The sequence below is a fragment of the Leptinotarsa decemlineata genome, unplaced genomic scaffold (assembly GCF_025532065.1).
Source record: "Leptinotarsa decemlineata unplaced genomic scaffold, Ldec_3_MD MMD2_tig00026340_RagTag_RagTag, whole genome shotgun sequence".
Taxonomy (NCBI): Eukaryota; Metazoa; Arthropoda; class Insecta; order Coleoptera; family Chrysomelidae; genus Leptinotarsa; species Leptinotarsa decemlineata.
The window spans coordinates 12,311,024-12,334,734 of NW_027412694.1; the positions used below are offsets into that span (position 1 = coordinate 12,311,024).

The 23,711-nt window shown below is 35.7% G+C and overlaps 2 protein-coding genes across 2 annotated transcripts in view; one reads left to right on the forward strand and one right to left on the reverse strand.

Moving 5' to 3' along the window:
- Positions 1–23,711, reverse strand: part of LOC141485860 (S phase cyclin A-associated protein in the endoplasmic reticulum-like) — a 252,152-nt gene that overhangs the window by 90,936 nt on the left and 137,505 nt on the right. The window lies entirely within an intron of this gene.
- On the forward strand, positions 12,133–12,927 carry LOC141485872 (uncharacterized). The gene is made up of 2 exons (XM_074183438.1): positions 12,133–12,462; positions 12,522–12,927. Exons 1-2 carry the CDS (start codon positions 12,292–12,294, stop codon positions 12,759–12,761), a joined length of 411 nt encoding a protein of 136 aa, XP_074039539.1. The 5' UTR covers positions 12,133–12,291; the 3' UTR covers positions 12,762–12,927.

The window sequence follows — 23,711 nt, forward strand, 5'->3', positions numbered from 1 at the left end:
GAGTCATTGATCGTATCTTTAGAAGCTTCATCTTTATTTTTCACGTTTTTCAACTTGTTGATTACATTACTATCGAAGTAAACAATATTAACGTTCGGTGTCCAAATTGGCAGTAACAAGGAAAATCATGTATGACTTTGATCAAATTTACGAAGTGATCAATTCTTGGCAATATTGCAATGGTTTTTGTTGATTATTGACTTTTAAATTTTCGTTTATGTAGTACAATAGTCAGTTTTTTACCAACATTGACGAGAAAAATTTGCTGAAAATGTTCAGCAAATATTGTTGTATTGGATTACTCCAAAAAAAAAAAATCAAAAAGTTGAAAATCTGCAGAAAAATCCATAAATGCACATTGCACATTGCACAAAAGAGTTTGACAGATGAAATGCTGATCAAAAAATAAGCCAGTACAGATGATATTTCGCAAAGTATGTGGAATGTTCAAAAAATAAGGTAAATGTTCAAATTTCGCTAGCTATGTTACATATACATATATTGTATTGTATTGTAGTACTTTATTGGTAAGTAATACACGACATAGTGTTTTGACAAGTCATTGACTACACCTAATCCCAAATCTAAATAAAATATGTTTGTGATTAAAATGTACATATTGGATTTCACAACAATTATTATACATTTTCACGACACTGTTTTTTGGATTCCAAATTTCAAAATTTATAAAATTTATTTACATGTTTGTTAAAATGGGTTTAATAATGTTACACACAGTTTATCGACTAACATTGAGGAATTCTAAATTCAGAGATGTCATAATAGGCAGAGCATTGTAAGTGAGTTTTCAGTTTTGCTTTAAAAATGGCTATTGGAGCTTCTTTGATGAAGTCTGCTAGAGAGTTGAATAATCTGATACCATTAAATTTTTTATTCGTAGAGATTAATCTGTTATTTGGAATAGCGATATGGGATCTCATTCTAGTCAGATAATTGTGTGTATCTCCATTAAGTATGTACAAATTCATGTGCGTTTTTTGTAGATTAGTTCGTTGTAAATATTCAGTATCTACTTGAAATTGCATATTATTTTATAGTTTATAGTTTTATACGACTAAGTAGCGATATGTGTGTAATTTCGTTTGTTTGTTTTTTTTATTTAATTTTAACCAAGCTCTGTCAATAAGATATGAATCTTCAGTAAATAAAGCATATCTGGACTTTGACTATGTACATTTGATTATCGATTTTTTCATTTTTTTTTGTACACTCGTCTCGAACATGTTATGGAGAATCGTTGAATCACTATGAGAGAATTTGCTCAGGATATTGGCAAACCATTCTAATGAATAAGCTCCAGAATAAGAGGTATCCCACACCAGTGGGTGTGTACTTTCCTCAGTTCAAGAGACCAATACATTGCTCTTGACGACATAACTTCCTTGGTACAGAAGGTCACCATTGGAGTTCCCCACAGGTCAGTTTGAGGACCGTTTTTTCCATTTTATACATGAATGATTTGAACAAATTACCAGTTCAGTCCTGTTTTACTGTATACGCTGATAAGACTTCAATCATTATTTCCGATAAATCCGATGAGCTAACGATGTCCTACTGTCATTTCGAATATCAATGACTGGTTCAGAGCAAATCACTTAAATTTTAACTTCGAGAAAACAAATTCACTTCAATTCCACAATCGTCAGAAACACTGTGACAACATAATTATTTCGAATCAACTCAATAATAATATCAATACTGTCTCTCAAGTCAAGTTCTTAGGTCTCTACGTAGATGAGTGTCTTACATGGGTAATCACTGTCAGATGCTACAGTCCAAACTGAATAGCTAACTCATATCAATACAGAAATCTCAAATTGGTTTTAAACACTAATCAACTTTTGAAATTGTATCATGCGCAGATAGACTCTAGATTGAGATATGGAGTTTCTTGTCCAGTCATTTTAGGTCGATTTAGGCCTGTATTTCGGAAAGTTGACATACCCAGCTGTAAATTTGTATAAACTTTGTATTTTGGCATCATAAAAGTATTCTCAAAATTCACATATGACTCGACGTCCGCAATTTTGAAAAAGTGTGTGTCAAAAATAAAAAAAAAACGACTTTTTGCACGTTTTTTGCCAATATCTCGTTTCCACTGGGTTTTATGCTAATTGTATTTATTGTCAATATTGTAGATAATTAAATTCTCTACAACTTTTGCTTTAAACATTTTTTCATACGTTGAATCGTTTTTGAGATAGAGGGCAACGCGAGCGCAGATTAAATATTATTTGAAATCAACTGGTTGTTCCGATGGATATCAGCTCATTTAAGGTTTATAAATTATTACTCAATAAATAATTATAATATCTTCAATATGAATTAAGTCCGTATCCAACATCGCTATTTGATAATGATGATATAAGGAAAATCACGAATTCGTCATTGTATGACAATATGTCACCTATCAACGTTTATTATTGATGGCGGATTTCTTTTACATCGAGTTGTATGGAGTAAAGAAGATACTTTTTCAATTATTTTTGATAAATACGTTAAGTATTCACAAACACATTATAAATCAAAGATTATTGTTGTATTTGATGGATACTCAGATTACAGTGAAAACATAAAAGCAATGGTTGCAATTTCAAAAACATACGAAGTTTGTTTCGATGAAACCATGGTTGTACCAATTAGCCAAGAAAAATTTCTATCCAATAGCAAAAATAAAGAAAAGCTGATTATTATGCTTATTGAAAAATTAGAAGCTGTTGACATCAACACTAAACAGGCCAGAGATGATGCGGATGTTCTCATTATTGAGACAGCTATTGAAGAATCTAAACGTCAAAGAACAGCAATTATAGTCGATGAAGATATTGATTTACTTGTGATTTTAATTGGGCGTACACTATCTCTTGAACAAGAAATTTTCTTTAAAAAAGGTGGCAAAGCAAATGTGAAAACGGAAATATGTATACTCCTCTAAAAGCTTCGACAAATATTCAAGTTCTAAAAAATACATTTTGTTCCTTCACGCTTTAAGCGGCTGTGATACGACTTCTACGTTCTTCAAAAAAGAAAAAAAAAACGTTTTTAAGAACATTCGAGAAACTATCCAATTTGGATGAACTTGCCGCAGCATTTGAAGAAGAAAACTGCCCGGTTGAAAGATTATTTGATAGTGGATTGCAAACTTCATTAGCTGTTTATAATGCTCTGTAAATACTATCGATCATCTTCGTTATGCACAATATGTCAAGCTAACAAAGCTCAATAAACCTGTGCAGTTATCAAATATCCCACCAACAAGTGGAGCAGCTCACCAACATTTTAATCGTGTTTATTACCAAGTTCAAACTTGGTTAGGACATGATTTGGAACCCCAGGAATGGGGTTGGACAATGCGTAACGGATTGCTAGAACCTATCATGACCAGGAAAGTCAAGACGAAAAAAAAACACGCCAAGTTTAAATGTCAAGGTTTTGCTCACTGTTTTCTTCGATTGTCATGGCGTACTGCATCAGGAGTTTCTTGCAACATGGTCATACAGTCAATAAGGAGTATTATCTTGAAGTTATACGCTGCTTGAGAGCCACCGTATTCACCAGATTTGGCCCCCTACGACTTTTTCCTGTTCCCAGAATTGAAGGGACCCCATGAAAGGACGGCGTTTTGCGACGATTGAGGACATAGAAACAGCATCGCTGAGAAAGCGACATACAAAAAAGTGCATATCAGAGCTGCAACGAGAATTGCAAAAAACACTGGCACAACTGTATTATATCTGAGGGGGACAGGGACCGTATATTCATTCATTAACTCTTTCAATTGGCTTTTACTCCAAAAATAGTCCCTCTGTATTGAAACAAATTAACCGAGTTCTTGTGTTGAACGCCCATTCTGGCCGGTTTGTTTCCGAAACCGACATTTAAGTAATTATACGTAATCGCAGAAACAGTGCTCCGACATAAATAATTCCACCCTCTGAACTAACATACACTCGCACACACTGAATATTATAGTGTGAATGATTGAAACTAAAACAAACGGAATAAATTAATCTGCGACTATATTTGAGTGTATGTATGGGCGCGATCGGGTGGACAGACTTACGTTGATTAAAAAATAATAAAAAGGGAAGTGCCAACGTCACGTTGGGGGAGCGAGGCGAAAGAGCAGGGTCGGTGCTGAACTTCTGTGAATTTTTTTGCCTACGTTTTCTGCTCCGTAGCAACAAGTATTTCGACATAATATAAATACAAATTTTGTACTCGTATATTCGGTTTGAAAAATCCAGTATCTTGAAATAATTGGGTCCAAGTACAACTTCAAAACATGCTTCAGATCCGGAAACACCATCCCTAGCAGCCCCACGAAAATCAAGCCACCGAACGCGGACTGCGATTCCAAGAATTGCATTTACCGCATACCTATATCGGTGAAACCAAGAATTAGCTTAGTACAATAGAAACACACAGGGGTGGACCAGCAAATCGTGAATAACAGAGCATGTTTAGACTCATCAACATAACATCAAGTGGTCCCAAGCTAAGATCATACACAGGTAGAAACACTGGCTTAAGAAGGAGTTCAAAGAAGCTGCATATATGTATGCCAACGACGCATCAGCCAAGCATGTTTAGAGTGCGAACATATGGAAACCTGTAATCAAGCGGTAAAAACAGTCAACTCCCGCTAAACAGATGAAACGTTTGTAGGGAAGAGGGGATAGGTGAAATCTCACGAATGTCCTATAAATAAATAGTCATCTCTCGCAGAAATAGTCCAGTCATCACTCGAAGACGATTGTGGATACTAACAATCGAAACGTTTTGAAGTAATTTGGTTTCGAATTTTTTTCAATTTCTTTTTTTTGCTTATTTTATTCGTTTTATTGTATTTTCATTTCACAATTTATTGTTCAATATAATTGATATTTCAAAAATAATACCAATTTTATTTGTTCAATATAATTATTTTCCAAGCAGATCCTCTTTATTGAGGAAAAAGGAAATGGTGAAATGTAAGAAATCCATAGGAACTAACACTACATTTACTTAATCATACCACATTGATTTTGACGATAATGATATGCTGTAGTCAAGATTTTAATATAAATTAGCGATCCGCATCGGCTCCGTACGGGTGCAATGCTGATACCAAATATAAATTCACCTACCAGAAACATGAGGGCATGGAGAAACAGTGATGAAAAGATAATTTTGTTTTAGGTTTCTTCCTCCGCGACTGGTACCCCAGTTGGAATATTTAGAAATATTTCCTTATTGCACATCTACAACATGAAACGAACCTAAATACAAAATTTCAGGTAATATTCCATATGGATTTCAGGTCATCAGCTGCGGATGACACATCTTCACCGGCAGCAGGAGGTTACATATCTTAATGAGGATCTAGAAGTGATTTCGAATCAAGGAGAAAGTAACCAGGTTCAATTCAATAAGATTATAATACATCACAGATTATTTTACATCACAGTTGTCAATTCTATTTAAAATAGAATATAGTGGTGATACTGAAAAAATTAGATGACTATGGTATAAGAGGAATTCTCTGTCTCTTTTTTCTTCATATCTGACAAACAGATACCAATATGTATCAATTGACTCGAACAATGTATCCGACTTTAAACCAGTTACATGTGGAGTCCCCAAGGCTCGGTTCTGGGGCCTCTTTTATTCATAATCTATATAGATGATCTCTTTTCCTTCATATCACCTCATAATTGTTTTGCTTTCGACGATGATACTACTATTACGACATCCGGAAAAATCAAGGGTACTTTGGTGCGCGATATAAATCAAATTCAAAAGAATGCTGACATATGGTCAAAAAAACAATTTAATGTTGAACAAAAATAAAACTCAACACATCATTTTTACATCAAACACTTCTTGGGTTGAAGGACACAGTGCTAAACTCTTAGGTATACATCTAGAGATGATAATTTGAACTGGTTAGATCACATTGAACAACTTAGCATTTTACTGTCGAAATACACATTTCTTCTTCGGAAATTGAAAGATATAATCTCTCAACAGGCGCTATTATCAGCTTACTACGCTTTTTTCCATTCTCATATCTCATGTGGAACAATTCTCTGGAGAAATAGGTAAATGAATGTCATTACGATGTAATCGATGACATAAGTAGATCAAACTTATTCCGTGACATAAAAAATCGTAATTCATGAATGAATTGTGTGTATTTTATATAATGTTATTCAGAGTGGTACTGAAGAGCCCTAAGGAAAGTGTCTTAAGGCGAAACATCGGTGTCTACCAGTGAGGATGACAGTGTTCCATATAAGTGCAATTTGTTTCCTGTGAATGACATCTGATTTTATTCCATAACGAATGTTAGGAATACAAACTGAGTAGAGAAAAGTATGTTCTGTATAATTCAGTGTTCATATAAAAGTATTTGTTTCGAAATGATTGTTCTTTCGTGTAATTCAATGTTTATATGAAAGTAGCTGTTTCAGGAGGTCTTTCTTCCAGTTTGTGTATGAAAGTTGCTTCTTTGCATGATCTACACATCCATGTATAGAGTTACTTATTTTCAAATTGATTACTTCCTTCCTTTCTTTAGAAGATTCCCACATTTTTTTTGTATCGAAATGGAGTAGTAGAAAGCCAAAAACTTTCTTTCCCATAGGATATTCATGTTAGAAATGAAAAGGCCGCGAGGATATTATCTGGGGCTGGTTTCTTCGACTCCTGTAGACCTCATTCCCTTTCGATGAAAATAATGACAGTACCTTCTATTCATCTATATCAACTTTTGATAGATATTCATAAAATGAATCAACATTAAACAGAAATTGTGATTTCCACGATCTTGAGACAAGAGATGTGATTTGTTGAGGGCCAGTAGATTCAGACTGAAAAAGTCAAGTGGAAACTCTATCGATGTCAACTTATACAATATTCTACCTCCCCATGTCAAAAATTTAAATCAATACTTGTTCAAAAAGTATCTGAAATATCTATTGATTTCAAATTGGGTTTATTCTACTGACGAATATATAGCTGTCTTATCCAGAGAAACACAAATAAACGGCGAAACAGTATAATATTCATTCTTGAGTAATAATGTATGTGTGTATATGTGACTTATTTTATTTGTATCTAAAAGATCATAAAATTAAATCTTCAATTAAATCTTAAATCTTACTATATACTTCTCCCCAAATACCACGGCTTTCTATATCAATGCCAGTAACGCAGGGGGCTGAAACGCCTCTGATATTTTGCTCATGCAGGGGTTGCACTGACTGACGTTTATGGCTCGTAGTTTTCTCTTGTCGTTCACAGTACGTTACGTCTGTTCGAATCACAAAAGCATTATTCTGAAAATTGTTCGCCCGCTTCTGATTCTTATTGAAACATCATCGTTAATATCGGCAATTGTTTCAGTCGCAATAATTTCTTATTTATCGGTATAATTTCTGGGGGAGGATAAAGGGACGGAATAACTTGATGAATTTGTTTAGGACCATCGGCAGTATATGATTTGTACTGAAGTTGTTGCACAATAATTGACAGGGATCAATGTTAATGTAATGTTATTCAGTGATTGATTATCGGGTCAATTTAGAAATTGGAGGGTACAAAAACAAAAGTTTGCATCCAGCTCAAAGTTAGGAGGATTGTTCAGAACACCAGCATGAATAAAATCCAAAAAATCCTCATTGATCCTATACCCGGAAAAAAATTACTCGGGTTACAAAGTCACAAATACGGGTTTTTCGCGATTTTCAGCAAAACGGTAAGTTTCATCATAAAATTAGTTCAGATATAATAATTATCTATAAAAACTGTTGAATACTTTTTTCCCAAGAGCCACTTATTCTGAGATATAACGATTCAAAAAGTTGGATGAGTTGTAATCGTCATAATATGAACACATTTCCTCGCCACTTTTCAGGTAGTGTACTTTTAACGTGGTTTTCTGGGAGGCCTACTTCACGGCTATGTTGTGATTCTGTTCAATTTGAAGCTATTGAATTGATATTGGCAAGATTTGAAAATGAAGCGGTGTAAATAAAAAAAATAATGGGGAAATTTATTCAAAAAATTGATGGATTTAGCCGGTAGAAAATCATAATGAAGAAAAAAGAATTGGAAGTTTCTATGTTTTTTGCCACTTTTATTTGTATATAACTGGAGTTTTTTCCCTACACCAAATCGTTATTTTTAACACCTCGACACGTGTTTCGATCACCAAGTGATCATCTTCAAAGAGGAAGATTAAACTAGTAAGTAACGCGAAGCTAACGCTATTTATGCTGATATCCCATACAGGTAAACCATCCAGGTGTACCACCCATACAGGTATACCAACCTAAATTAATTTTGCCTAATCTTTTATTTTACAATATATGTTTAACTGTTATAGCTGTATATAAAACAATTTTCAGCTATGTAAAAATTAATTTCACAATATTGCCTATCTAATTTTTTTTTGCAAAGTGTCCTTATGTAGTAATCAGTAAACCCAACAACATTATTTTAACAAGATATATAGTATGCTCTTTGGTATAGGTCCGTCATCGTTATTCATAATATTATTGCGTTCTACACTCTCATAGGCATCTAGTTGCCTGTTGTTGTTAACTTGTCTAACTAATATTGATGAACTGAAGTTATGTGTGTTATGTGTTCGTTATATCTTACTTTAATAGATCTTTTTGTCTGTCCATAATATTTTGCATCGCAGTCCTTACATTCAATTTCGTAAATTCCTGACTTTTCCGAATTTTCGACTTTGTCTTCTGGACTTCCCAAAAGGCTCTGTAGTGTATGACTTTTTTAAAAACCACCTTTATACCTAGTTCCTTGAAAATCTTTCTTCTTCTTCCTTATTATGTCATCTACAATACCCCTCGAGAAACCGTTAGTGGCTGCTACATGGTTCTGCAAGAAGGTGAGATTTTGGTTTCTTTTGAGGTTAGTTCCTTATTTCCTAGCGTCCCAATTCCACAGACCTTGCAATACCTCAGGGAATTACTAGAGAACAATAATCTCAATAATAACGAAATCGATGAATTCGTTTCTCTTACTGATTCGTGTATGAAACAAAATCGGTTCCAGGTAGAAAGTTGCTTTTATGAACAACAGGAAGGAACGGCCATGGGAAACCCCTTGTCCCCCTTACTAGCAGACCTGTTCATGATCAGATTCGAAATGGAAACCAAAGAAAAGTCGAAGTATTTTCCTAGGATTTGGCTAAGGTATGTGGATGATATTTTCGCGATATTCGATACCAATGTTGAGGACTTTGTTTCCATTTTAAATAATAGATGTGCATCAATAAAATTCACGTATGAGTTAGAAAATAAGGGACAACTACCAGTTCTTGACGTTTTGGTAATGAGGAGCCAATATGGATGGTTAGAATACGATATATTTAGAAAAGAAACAAGCACGTACAGGTATATTCCTGACAGTTCACATCACTGTGGACAGCACAAACGTGCTGGGTTGAATTTTTTAGTGCATCGTCTGTTGAGTTTCCCTCTAACACATGATAGGTTCACAAAAAAAAAGACGTACGTACAATACAGGAAATAGCAGCCACTAACGATTTCTCGAAGGGTATTGTAGATGATATAATAAGGAAAAAGAAGTTTAGGTTAAGAATGAACGAAATCACGACTTTCAAAAAGGACAAAAACCAAGATAAATACATCTCAGTTCCCTACCATCAATATACGAGGAACTTTGAAAATATTTTCAAGGAACTAGGTATGAAGGTGGTTTTTAAAACAAGTCATACACTACAGAGCCTTTTGGGAAGTCCAAAAGACAAAGTCGAGAATTCGGAAAAGTCTGGAATTTACAAAATTGAATGTAAGGACTGCGATGCAAAATATTATGGACAGACAAAAAGATCTATTAGAGTAAGATATAAGGAATACATAGCATACTTAAAGTATGGAAGATCTGAAAAATCAGCAGTCGCTCATATTTTGCAACAATACCTTTCGATAGACTTCATTAAGATTAGTTAGACAAGTTAACAACAACAGGCAACTAGATGTCTATGAGAGTGTAGAAATAAGTAAACACAATAATATTATGAATAACGATGACGGACCTATACCAAAGAGCATACTATATAGCTTGTCAGAATAATATTGTTGGGTTTACTGATTACTACATAAGGACAATTTGCAAAAATAAATTTAGATAGGCAATATGGTGAAATTAATTTTTATATAGCTGAAAATTGTTTTATATACAGCTATAACAGTTAAACATATATTGTAAAATAATAGGTTATGCAAAATTGTAAAATTAATTTAGGTTGGTATACCTGTATGAGTGGTACACCTGGATGGTTTACCTGTATGTGATATCAACATAAATAGCGTTAGCTTCGCGTTAGTTACTCGTTTAATCTTCCTCTTTGAAGATGATCACTTGGTGATCGAAACACGTGTCGAGGTGTTGAAAATAACGATTTGGTTTTGGGAAAAAACTCCCGTAATATTCATTACCACACCAAAGGTTCCAAACAGTGCATCACAAGTACTTTTATTTGAAACTAACGTTACTGCAGTTTCGTCCTATAAGGACATTTTCAAACTTATACAGTAAACTAACAATGATTTATTACATTAGCCCTTATAAAGCACCTCTGTAGGTAATAATAGAGGTACTTGGTTTGATTGACTACCTGAATTTACAATGCGGATGTTCTGATTTGAAAACTGGTGAATAAACTAAATCGATTTGATCATTTAACAGTTTGCACCCACAATGTTCTTACTTGTGAATTTCCAAGGATTCTAAATAATCGAGTTTGTAACCCTTCCTTGCATAGTGCTAAATTTCCGTATCGTTTAGATTCGGGAACTTATGGTTGCATGACGAGGAATGGTTTGAAAACATCAAATAATTTTTTCCTAGTCTGAAGGACCTTTCAGCCTCAGAAAATATAACGGTACAGAGAAACAGTGATGAATAGGTAAACGCACCCCTTTCATCCCTAGTGGCGGAGCCACAGTTGGAATATTCAAAAACCCTTTCTTACTGCACATCAACAACATAAAACGAACCGACATACAAAATTTCAGCCTCAGAAAATATAGCAGTACAGAAAAACTGTGATGAAAAGGTAATTTTCATACGTAAACGCGCCCCTTCTATCCCCAATGGGGGAGCCACAGTTGAAATTAATATTCAAAAACCCCTTCTTATTGCACATCAACAACATAAAACGAACCGACATACAAAATTTCAGCCTCCGAAAATATAGCAGTACGGAAAAACTGTGATGAAAAGGTAATTTTCATATGTAAACGTGCCCCTTCTATCCCCAATGGGAAAGCCACGGTTGAAATATTCAAAAATCCTTTCTTTTTGCACATCTACAACATAAAACGAATTGACATACAAAATTTTAGCCTCCGAAAATATAGCGGTATGGAGACATAGTGATTAAAAGTAATTTTCATAGGTAAACGCGCCCCTTTTATCCCCCGTGGGGGAGCCACAGTTGGAATATACAAAAATCCTTTCTTATTGCACATCTACAACATAAAACGAACCGGCATACAAAATTTCAGCCTCCGAAAATATAGAGGTATGGAGACATAGTGATGAAAAGGTAATTTTCATAGGTAAACGCGTCCCTTTTATCCTCAGTGGGGGAGCCACAGTTGGAATATTAAAAAATCCTTTCTTAGTGCGCATCTAAGACCTAAGAAGCATGTATATACCAAATTTTAGCTTCCTAAGACACTTATCAATACAGAAAAAAAAAGATGACTGAGTGAGTGTTAAGTAAGTGCCTATCGTATTTATAAGTATAGGCTTTCATCATCCGTTTGATAAATACTATTGACAGTAACAAAACAAAATTGAAGAGTTCGACTCAAATTTAAAAATAGAGCATCATTATTTGCTTTGACCATTTTTGGGTGATAACTAGTAAAAATAATAGTTATTTATGTATCAAGGGTATTAGGAGGGCCTTAATTACCGATGGCAAAGTTTGCGTCCCGAGGGCTTCTGGCCCGAGGGACAGCAATTGCCTGAGGTTATTAAGGCTCATTAATTCCCGTGGTACATAGATAATTTTATTTCTGACCGATTTCAATAAATTTTTTTTTCATTTTTGAAACGGAAAAATGTACCAATTCATTACCTTCCCGGTATATTTGAATCAGGTACCGTTGATTATAGTAGAGTTTTCTTGTTGCTAGGTTGTTGCTATGTTACTTGTTTATAAACAGAACTTTGTTATCAAGCTGTGTTTGCGGTGAAAACGTGTTTTCTACCCCAAATATAATGGAGGATATTTTGAAAAAAGCTGAACAAGCAAGAGAATCATTAATTCCATCGAAAAGTGAAGCCGTATACCAAAAAGAATACAAGATATATCTGGACTGGCTGACACGGAAAAATGTTATGCCAAAAGATGTCACTGAAACTGTATTTCTGGCATATTTTCAAGAACTGGTAAGGAATTTTCTATGTTTTTCGGTAGATTTGGTAGTAATTGTGTTTATTCGTTTCAGTCAGAAACGTATAGTCCGAATTCTTTATGGACTAAATGGTCAATGCTAAAATCGATGGTGACTATACATGAGAAACGAGATATCACCAAGTTCAATGAACTACAGGCTTTTTTGAAACGGAAGATTAAGAGTTATAAGCCGAAAAAGTCTGCTGTTTTATCTCCTAAAGATGTTATCAGATTCCTAAAGGACGCTCCTAATGATATTCATTTATTGCGTAATTTTCAGGGAACATTTTAAAATTGTACATTTATTATTTGTAATGACGTGAATAAATAAAATATGGTTCAGTTTTCATTTCTATTTATTTTTACTTGTGAAAGGTAGAGGGAATTATAATATCTATAATGTCCCAAGGGAGTTATGACCCTCTTTATTAATAGCGTAACTATGACGATATAAGCTTATAATATCCCGGTCAGAAATAAAAAATTGTTTTATAGTTTAGCGTCATAGATCAAAGAGTACTTTACATCTGAAAATTATTAATCGATATTTTATTAATAATGATCAAGAAATCTGAAACTTCTAAATTGAGTACTTGAAACGAAACTCTACAGACTTTCCGACAATAAGAAAATACTAGCATTCTAAGACTGTTCAAAACTCCATTTGGGTTAGCGTCATAGATCAAAGAGTAGATGGACATATGAGACGGCCTTTTGTGTGTTTACACATATTTTGTTTGTGTTGTACTCCACCAAAAGACGTTTCTTTGTCGGGGAGATCGTGAACATACACCGATGTTTTCCTTTCAGCTCTTTACTTTTCGTATCGTATTACAGGGGAATATTATGCGGTTCGAATCGATGTGTTAGGTAAGACCAGATACCGAAGGAATCAATAATTCAATTTGTTCGTAAATGTAATTTCATAAAAAAACGACTCTCTGTCGTTTTTTTGTAAGAAGATGTTTCGTGTAAGCGCCGAAACTAGTCATTTTTCAACGGACAATTACAAAAAGGCATTTAACTGCGTGAATCATGAAATATTGTGACAGAAACTTCAGCACTACGGAATTAGAGGTGTTGCTCTTGAATGTAATTCCTACATATCAGATCGAAGCCATATAGTGAAAACAACAACAGTACATGAAGACTGGCGTACCTCAAGGCTCAAGGCTCATATATGAAGAAATTGGTCGATACTTGAATTACACAAAACCAATTTCCGGTTTAGACCTGTGGTGTCGTTTGTAACGGCACCTACCGTAAAAATCTCAGAAATCCTTATTCAATTGATTGAAACCTATACCAATTTCAAGCCAAGATCAAGTATAATTCTTATCAATTAGTGAATAATATTAAAAACGAAATTCTTCTCGAAACGCAAAACTGATATCGTTTGATGTCCAAAATGTATTTCCCAGTATTCCGCCAATCTCAGATAAAAACCACGTCAATCCATTAATGAAACAGGAAATTTCAGGTTTTCTTATTATTTGTCTATCTAAAAATTATTTCCAGTTTGACGAAAAATTTCATTCATGCAGTGAAGTCCTTTGCTGGCTGAAATTTTCATGGATAACATAGAGTATGAAATCTATAATAATCAGTTAACTAACAGTTTCTTGTACTGCTACAGAACGATAGTCTGTTTTACTGGTACAGATAGGCAATTAGGCAAGTTCGTTGAATATGTTAATTCTATCCACCCGTCAATAAAATTCACCACTGAGAGAGAGAGAGGTAAATAATTCAATAAATTGACCTTGACATCACGAAAAATTGCAATAAACATGAATTTGCTATTTTCCATTAACCATTCTACACGGACATTATTATACATAATTCCTGCACAAACCCTCCCTTACCAGCATAAAGTTGCTGCATTCAGCGATAATGTCAGTTATAGGACATTATCATATTTGGGTAAACCCACCCGTAAAATTGCCCAAGAAAGAATGCGTAAACGTAGCTTGAAGAACGAATAGTCTAAGTAAATATATTAAAGACAATAAAGACAAAACTTCGGTGTCTGATAGATCAGAAGTATATAACCTGACTTATGGCTCTTGCCCAAAACTGTATATTGGCCAAAAAGGAAGAAAATTTTTCCAAAGAATTGAAGAGCATAGAAGTAGTTTTGTAAATAGAAAGACCAATTCCACGTTTGCAAACCACATTTTAGTAGTGTTAGGAATCACATGTTAAAAGGCAAGACCTCGTTAATCCTTAGCTCGCACAAGTTTCGACTTCTGAGGATTGTCGTTCGTAGGGGTGCGACAGCTGGTTAACGGAAAAACAAATTTTAAACAGATATTAAACAGACAGAAGGACATAAGTTCAACCATAAATACGACGTGTAATATTCAGAAGAGAAAAGTGTGAAACTCAATCTTCTAAAATGTTAAGAAATCAATAAATTCAAGAATGCAGGTAATTTACTGAATTAGGATTGAATAACTCCATGTTACTAAATATTTTTTCTAATGTGGAAACTGGTTCAGGTAATTTAATTCATTACAAACTCAGGTAAAACTCAGGTATTTGAAATGTAGGTGCTTCAAATTGTAAAATTAGGTATATTGAGCATTGAATACGTAGAATATAGTCAGTAAAGACACACCCAAAGAAGCCATTACACGACGAAACACGTGTTTTTTGGTGTTTATAAATGTTTTGCCAAATTTTAAAATAACTGGATATTTTACACTGTAGTCGTTGAATAAATTAATTCATAAAGATGTCTACGTAGTTACAAAATGAGGACTAAAATAAGCTTTCTTTCAATGTCTCAATGACCAATGTTGTCGCTTTCACAGGACAGATTGACAATATTTCACAAGGAGAACGGAGAAGAGTCAACTGAGAACAAACTTCATACAAAATTACACATTGATAGCAGACTAAATTTTGATAATCTTATTGAGACTCTCTAAAACAAAGTAGCATATAGATGTCATATTGAATGAACTCGGACTGTCCAACGTAAAGATGGTTTATCATCGTTCGCTAAAAAAAAACCAACAGTACGGTACATGTGTGAAGCAAAAAACGACATATAATAATGTCGAGTCAGACAATTGCACTTTCTGCTTAGATAAGATTCTTGGGTGTTAAATTGGACACCAATATATCTTGGCACAATCATGGCAAATAAAAACACAAAAAAGCTAAAAACAAAGCATTTTTGGGGACCTCAATGAGTACTAATAACAGTTGAAACAGATGAGAGGTCCAGATGAGAGGTCCCATCTGTTGAATGGTAAGTAGGAGATTTGAGCCGGTTCTAAGCCTCCCCCCACCACTATGACGTATTAATTGCTTTTTTATTGGTTGTTGTTTGGTGAAGTTAATGTGATGTGACCTTGAAGGGTGTGGTGTATGGATCGTTCAGAAATTTTTTCCCGGTTCTAATCCTCCCCCCACCAATATGACGTATTATTTGCTTTTTTTTGTTGTGCAGTGAAGTCAAGGCGTTGTGACCTTGAAGTGTCTGGTGCATGGATCGTTCAGATTTTTTTTTTCATATGAGATTTTGTGTGTGTATGTGTGTGTGTGTGTGTGTGTGTTAGAGAATGCACGGTACAGGGTTTCATCATGTGCTTGTTTGTCTATGTACAAACATACGTCTGCATACTTCGAAGATCCTCCAAGTAATGAATGCTCCATCGGTGTGAGGGCACCAAGTTAGTAGTGGAGTGACGTCACAGCAATAACCGTTCAACGGCTAGAGAGCGACATGTTCACTCCACGACGTGTGGCAGAGTAATGCGTATTCATCGGTCTGCTCTCACCTCCCTCGATGTAGTGAAGGATGTGACGTAACGCCCCAGACTCGCCATCAATGGTGACACGCAGGCGGGCGAGGACTGTGCTAACGTCTGTCTTCTCCGAGAGCGCAACGACAATTGCTTGTTCGGCTATCGCTCTCGAAGCAGTGAATGATGTGACGTAACGCATCACCCTACCCTCGCTATTGATGGTGACACGCAGGCGGGCGAGGACTGTGCAAACGTCTGCCCTCTCCGAGAGCGCAACGATCACTGCTTGCTCGTGCCGGCAACTGTTATCGCATCAAATTGGGAGATGGGCTTGGCTGTGACGTCAGACATCTCTAGCGGATGCATCGATGTGTCCTTACCTACCCTCACTCTCTACGGTGATGCGCAGGCGACGTGGATTATGGTATTTAAGAAGCGGGCGAGTGTTGGTTATGTCAGTTTCCATCGAGTGAGTTAGTGAGAACATATCATAGAAAATGTATTCTTGTGAATGTGGTAAATCTTTTACCCGTAGTGACAACCTTCGTCGTCATCAGCTCCAGAGTTGCCAAGGAGGGCCATCAGTGAAACGAGTGAGATTCGATGACGCTGCAGCACCTATGTACACATGTAATTGTTGTAATGTGATGATTCCATTGACTCAAGTGAATTCTCACAATAGAACTCTACAACATAAGAATAATACATGTGTTCAATTCAGTGATGGTGTTAAAATTATAAAGAGCGCCTTCAAACGTCGGATTGCGACATACAGGGTGCAGAGTTCCATTGTTTCCACCGATTACATGTTATTCTTTAATGAAATCAGGCAGAAAGTTATAGAATTATTGGAATCGGCCATCAGGGTTCACAAAATCATCAAAGTGAATATGGAAGTATTTGGGAGTTATATTCTACAAACACAAGACCTGAAGGAAACGAAATCATTTGATTCACTGAATAGAACAGTTGATCAATCTACTGATTTGAATTCCTTATTTGATGGATTTCGAAATGGGATTATCGCTCAAACTACAGAATTCCAGGAACGTGATTCAGGTAAACATTTCTACCAAGTTTTAATTGGATGGATTAGTAATATTGTTCTGTATTTAAGGTTGGACTTGTGAAAAAATCATGTTTCTGGAGTTGAACATTAATAAATACAGCCCGCTCAGTGGATGTTCATATGTGAAGCTGCCTGAATGTATTGAGCGTAGGAAGGCCGTGGTTAATGTCCGTAATGAAGATCAGCATTGTTTTGCATGGACTATCACTTCAGCACTACATCCTGCAATCGATAGAACATCAGAAGTTTCATCGTATCCACATTTCAGTACAGTCATAGATGTAACAGGTATGAATTTTCCGGTAAAGTTGAAAGATATTGTGAAATTTGAAGACAAGAATGATATTTCAGTTAATGTGTACGGTTTAGAAAGTAAATTCGAGAAGGGTAAAATAATGTATGAAATAATTGGACCATTACGTTACTCTCAGAGAAGACTTAGAAGACATGTCAATTTGTTACTTATCACAGATGATTTCGGTAATAATCATTATTGTTGGATCAAAGATCTTTCAAGATTAGTTTCAAGCCAATTATCGGCTCATGAACATAAGAAATATTTTTGTGATGGCTGTTTATTATATTTTTCTAATGAACAATTACTATTACGTCATAAGATAAATGATTGTAATCACTTGAGTACTACAACACCATCAACCAATTTCAAAGTCAATAAATATGGGAAAACGGTACCTGAAAATATACTAACTTTTGAAAACTTTGAGAAACAAATGAAGGTACCATTTGTAGTGTATGCAGATTTTGAATCAGTACTGAAGCCGATTCAAACCACTAAACCAAATCCTGAATACTCGTATTCGATCAAGACATTCAAACATGAGCCTTATTCATTTGCTTATTTGATTAAATGTTCATACAATGATGATTTATCAAAATTTGTTTCGTATAGGGGTGTGGATGCAGCCCAAAAATTCGTTAGCAAAATCGAAGATGATTTGAAAAATATTTATGAAAATCATCTCAGGTTTCCTATTCCTATGGATGTACAAACTCCTGAGGAAGAGGAACAGTTTGCTTCTGCCACAAATTGTGGCATTTGTTCCAAACAATTTAATGATGGCGAAGTCAAAGTGAGGGATCATTGTCACCTCACAGGAAAAAAAAGGTCCCCTGCTGCTCATTCATCTTGTAATTTGAATTTTAAATTGCCAAATTTCATTCCTATAATTTTTCACAATCTCAGTGGATATGATTGTCATTTATTCATAAAGGAATTGTATGAAAACAAAGATAAAGTGGATGTCATCCCACAAACTAATGAAAAATATATATCTTTCACAAAACATCTCTTTACACACTCCTATACGGATAAAGATGGTAGGGTGAAGAAGAATTATTTGAAAATGAGATTCATTGATAGTTTCAGATTCATGCCTAGTTCTTTGGAGAATTTAGGTGCAAATTTAACATCTGATCAGTGTATCGAGATGCGCAAACATTTCCCACAAATTGAAAATTTCAATTTGATGAGAAAGAAAGGTGTATTTCCCTATAGTTTTGTTGATGACATCGAAAAACTGAATCATCCAAGACTTCCAACCAAAAATCAATTTTATGATAAACTCAATTGTGAACATATATCAGATAATGATTATGGGAGAGCTCAACTTGTTTGGAATTTATTCGAATGTCAGGATTTGGGTGAATACTCTGATTTATATTTAAAGTCAGATGTGTTACTATTATGTGACATTATTGAAAACTTTAGAAATATATCTGTTGATAAATATAAATTGGATCCGGCACAATACTTCACTGCACCCGGATTATCGTGGGATGCCATGTTGAAATATACTAATATTGAATTGGAATTACTAACTGATATTGATATGGTTCACTTCTTTCAAAAAGGTATTCGTGGTGGAATAAGTCAATGTAGTGAAAGGAAACATAAAGCAAACAATACATTTTTACCGGATTATAATCCAAATGAACCATCTTCATTCATTTCATATTTGGATGCAACAAATCTATATGGTCACAGCATGTCGCAACCATTACCAACAGGTGAATTTTCATGGTTAGCACCTCATGAAATTCTCAATCTTGATATAATGAATGTGGATATCGATAGTCCTTATGGATATGTATTGGAAGTGGATATACATTATCCCCAAGAACTTCATGATAAACATTCCGATTTACCATTCTTAGTTGAACGTTTGATACCTCCATATGCAAAATCGAAAGTTCCCAAATTAATTCCAAATTTAAACGACAAAAGAAAATATATTGTTCACTATAGAAACTTACAGCAAGCTGTCAATCATGGTTTGATAGTGATGAACACACATAGAGTATTGAGGTTTAAGCAATCATGTTGGATGAAGCCTTATATAGATTTGAATACTGAAATGCGTAATAGGTCTAATAACAAATCTGAAAAAGATTTCTACAAACTAATGAATAATGCAGTCTATGGAAAAACAATGGAAAACGTAGACAATAGAATTGATGTTAGACTCATTACACATTGGGAAAATATAAAAAGAACTATAGGTGCTAGTTGTCTCATATCTCGACCAAATTTTAAAAAATGCTCTATTTTTACAGAAAATTTCGTTGCCATTCAATTGGCTAGAGTAAAAGTTCATTATGATAAACCACTATATTTAGGATTTTCCATTCTAGAATTATCTAAAACAGTTATGTATGATTTTTTCTATGGATGTATCAAACAACAGTTTGGAGAAGATGCGTCCTTACTCTACACTGATACCGACTCCCTTATTCTCAAAGTAAATACAGACAATTTCTATGAATTTATCAAAAATAATATAAATAAGTTCGATACATCTAATTATAAAATAGGAAACCAATTCAATATTCCAGTGACAAAGTCAGTTCTGGGTAATTTCAAAGATGAATTCCCAAATGATCCAATAATCAGCTTTTACGGTACAGGTGCTAAAGCGTATTACGTGAAATCTGTTGATGGTGAACTGAAGAAGGCCAAAGGTGTGAAACGATCTGTTATAAAGAATGAATTGACATGTGAAGACTATGAAAAAATCATTGAAGAGGGAGGTATGATATTCAGGAAGATGAACTCGTTCAGAAGCGTATTGCATGATATTTACACTGAATTGAAAAATAAAGTCGCTTTATCGTATCATGACGACAAGAGATTCATCATTCCGAATACCACTCGAACTCTTCCATGGGGTCATAGCGATATAGAATTTTATCGAAATGATCCTAATGATAACATTCGTTGGGTGTCTGAAATCGTTCATTCTTTTTCTCAAGAGAGCGCCTTAGACCAACTAATCAATTTGTTGACTGTAGAGATGAATAATTGAATTATAATTCGAAGTATTATTGCTTATTCCTTCAAACCGGAGCATTCTTATTTGTGATTATTTGTGATTATTGTATTATGTATTGTATATGTATCACTTTTACCAAGTTACTTAGATGAATAAAAAATGATAAAAATATTATTTGTTTCATTTCTATTTTCCTAACCAATTACTGTAAAGTATATAGCATAATGTAAATGAAAGAAATATCAGTTTGAAAAGAATCATCGTAGAGTGCACAATGTCTAAAACAATCGATAAGTTTGGTAGAAAAAGAAAATTGGGTGGTAATGTCATTCGAGGTCCTCCCGGGATTGGTTTTAAATTAACAAAAGATGGTCATTATGACATGCAAAGAAAAATATTGAAAAATATAAGCGAACCAATTGACAAGAGTGATTGTGTAACTGTATCATATCTTGAGGGGGAAATTAACGGAACGAAGGAGGTTATACTTCTAGCCCTACAAGCTGCAATACAATCCACAATAGGTAATATTGCTCGCGATGCCCGTCAAGCATTTGACGATAAAATTGCAGAGGCTCGGATAACTTTCACTCGTAAATTTGACAAACTTACAAATGATGTGGACATAAAAATGTCTGACATAACAGCGTCTACAAATAAAAAATTTGATGCTATGTCAAACATAACAGGGACTACAATGAAAAAGTATGATTTACTAGAAGAGAGAGTTGAAGTTTTGGAGAAAAGCCATAAAGTCAGGCCATCAGGTGGACTGGGATATCCAGGACTGGACATTGATCCAAATGTTAGAATAATAGAACCAAAACCAAAACCAACAGATGACGTATTAATTGAACCAACATGGTGAATTTACTCCCGCGTTAGGTTAGATTAGATTAATACATACTGTAGGTTAGGGTCATAGGTGTTAGGTTAGGTTAGGTTTCACGGCGCGCGAAGCGCGCGGGTGGGGGTGGGGGGCGGCGGGGCCGCGCGTAGCGCGGCCCCGCCGCCCCCCACCCCCACCCCCCCCCCCCCTCCCCCCGGGGTGGTGGGTGGCCCCATTACGCTCGCGCCGGCGCGAGCGTAGCGAATTGGGGCGTAAGCCGCGCGGAGCGCGGCCCGCTTTCTTCCCACCATTGCTCACCCCGCCCACTTCCTACCATTTCTCGCCCCACCATATTCCAACCATTGCGCATGCACGCCCCCACCTCATTCCCTCCACTCCCAATGATGTTGATACCCCGAGGAGCACGTTCTTCTACATTCAGTACGACAACTCCAGTCATCCAGAGCAGTCCAGCCATACTCAACCAGAAGCAGTGTACTATACGACGAGGAGCTAAGTTTGAGTAAGTTAACAATGTACTTTAATTTTTTACATCTACTAACTTTGTATTATTTTACATTTTCAGAATGGCATCCAACACTCAGGAATTAAATAACGCTGTGGCATCCATCATGCCTATGACAGAGCAGGAGAAGGCATCCACTTCGCGAGTTAGGTGCAGATCCACCAGCCCTGACTTATTCGAGGAGGAGGAGGAAGTCAGGCCTGTAAAGAAGGTTTGCCAACGACCTGCAGCGAAGGTTGGTCCTATTTCTAAGTACCGAGCTACTTGCAATAGGACTAATCCTTATGCAGGTAGTTGGTCGACCGCTCCAAACAGCTTAAGGCCCTCCACACCACCCGCAGCAGTAGTGGAACAACCTAGGTCGCCTTCTCCGGAGGAGCCACCAGTTGTATTGTCCCCATCGGAGGAGGCTCCCATCGTATTCACTCCGTCGGTGGTGCCGCTTTCGCCGATGCTGGCAACACCGGTGACGAATCCTGAAGTGTTAGTGCCACAAGTGCGACAGCCTATCGGAGAGGTTAGTGAAATGTTGGACAGTTTTCTACAGAGATGTAAGGAAGCAGAACATGCTTCTCGAGCTAGTGAGGCCGCGTTGGTTAAAAGGAAGCGCGAAATGGCTGAAATTGTTAACCGACGGAGGGAAGCAGAAAAAGTAATAGCCGAACTAGATCGGAAGTATGCATCTCTGGAGAAAAAGTGTGAAGCAGATACCTCTTCGATAGAGACTTATAAAAAGTTAGTGACTTTTATAAAAACTTTCCCATAGATTAAGTGTAAGTGTAGTAAGATTAGTTTTAAGTTAGTTAGGAATATTTAATTAAGATAGTTTTAAGTTTATGTTTGTAATTTTAGGAAATAAAAATAAAATAAAAAAAAAAAAGAAGTGAAATTAAGGGTGTACATTGTTTTGGTTTGGTACACATTGAACAATGCGATGGTTGGAGCATTTTTCTTCACTTCGTCTCATTATTATTTCCTTTTTTTATTTCAATTACAAGTTCTTCTATGCAAATACCTCACATCAATTTTTGTGTTCTCTAATCTATTGTAAATAATCTCTTGGGAAGAAAATATGTTTCATAATGAAATCAATAAGTATATTTCATATAATTCATATAGTATTTTCAATTTTCTCTTTCATGGAATATAGCTCATGTCATTTTTGAAATTCATTCCCACTTAATCCCCTCTCCTCCCCACTCCTCCCCCACTCCCTTTCAAAAGTATAAAAGTAGGAATTATCAGTTGGAATATTCAGTTGGAATATTCAGTTGATCAGCCACCTTCAACATGGAACCTGATTCAACTACTGAGCCGTACAGTGACCCAGCGCATCAACATCCTTACTGGGCTTCTATCCATGAAGGTTTCGTTACCTCCACGACGGCACCTCACTCGATGAATTATGATGACATAATTTATGATGATCGGATACAAGTGCTTCACGTTACTGGAACCGATCAAGCGGACCTGTCTGATGGGGATTATCCAGATCCCTATGATTGGCGGAATGATTACGAATGGGATACACAGTCCGGAAACACAGACGACGACGACAGCGATGACGATGATGACGGTGACGCTGACAATGAGTCCGATGATAGTCCTCCACCATCCCCTATCCTGATTGATGAAGTCCTGAATTCAGACGATGATATGTAATCGTTTCCTCATTTCTCCCATCCTTTCTATTCCTTTCCTTTCCTTCCACGGAGTACACACTTTTTGGTTGGTGTACACGAGGCACTGCGAGGTTGGGGCAGTGTCTTT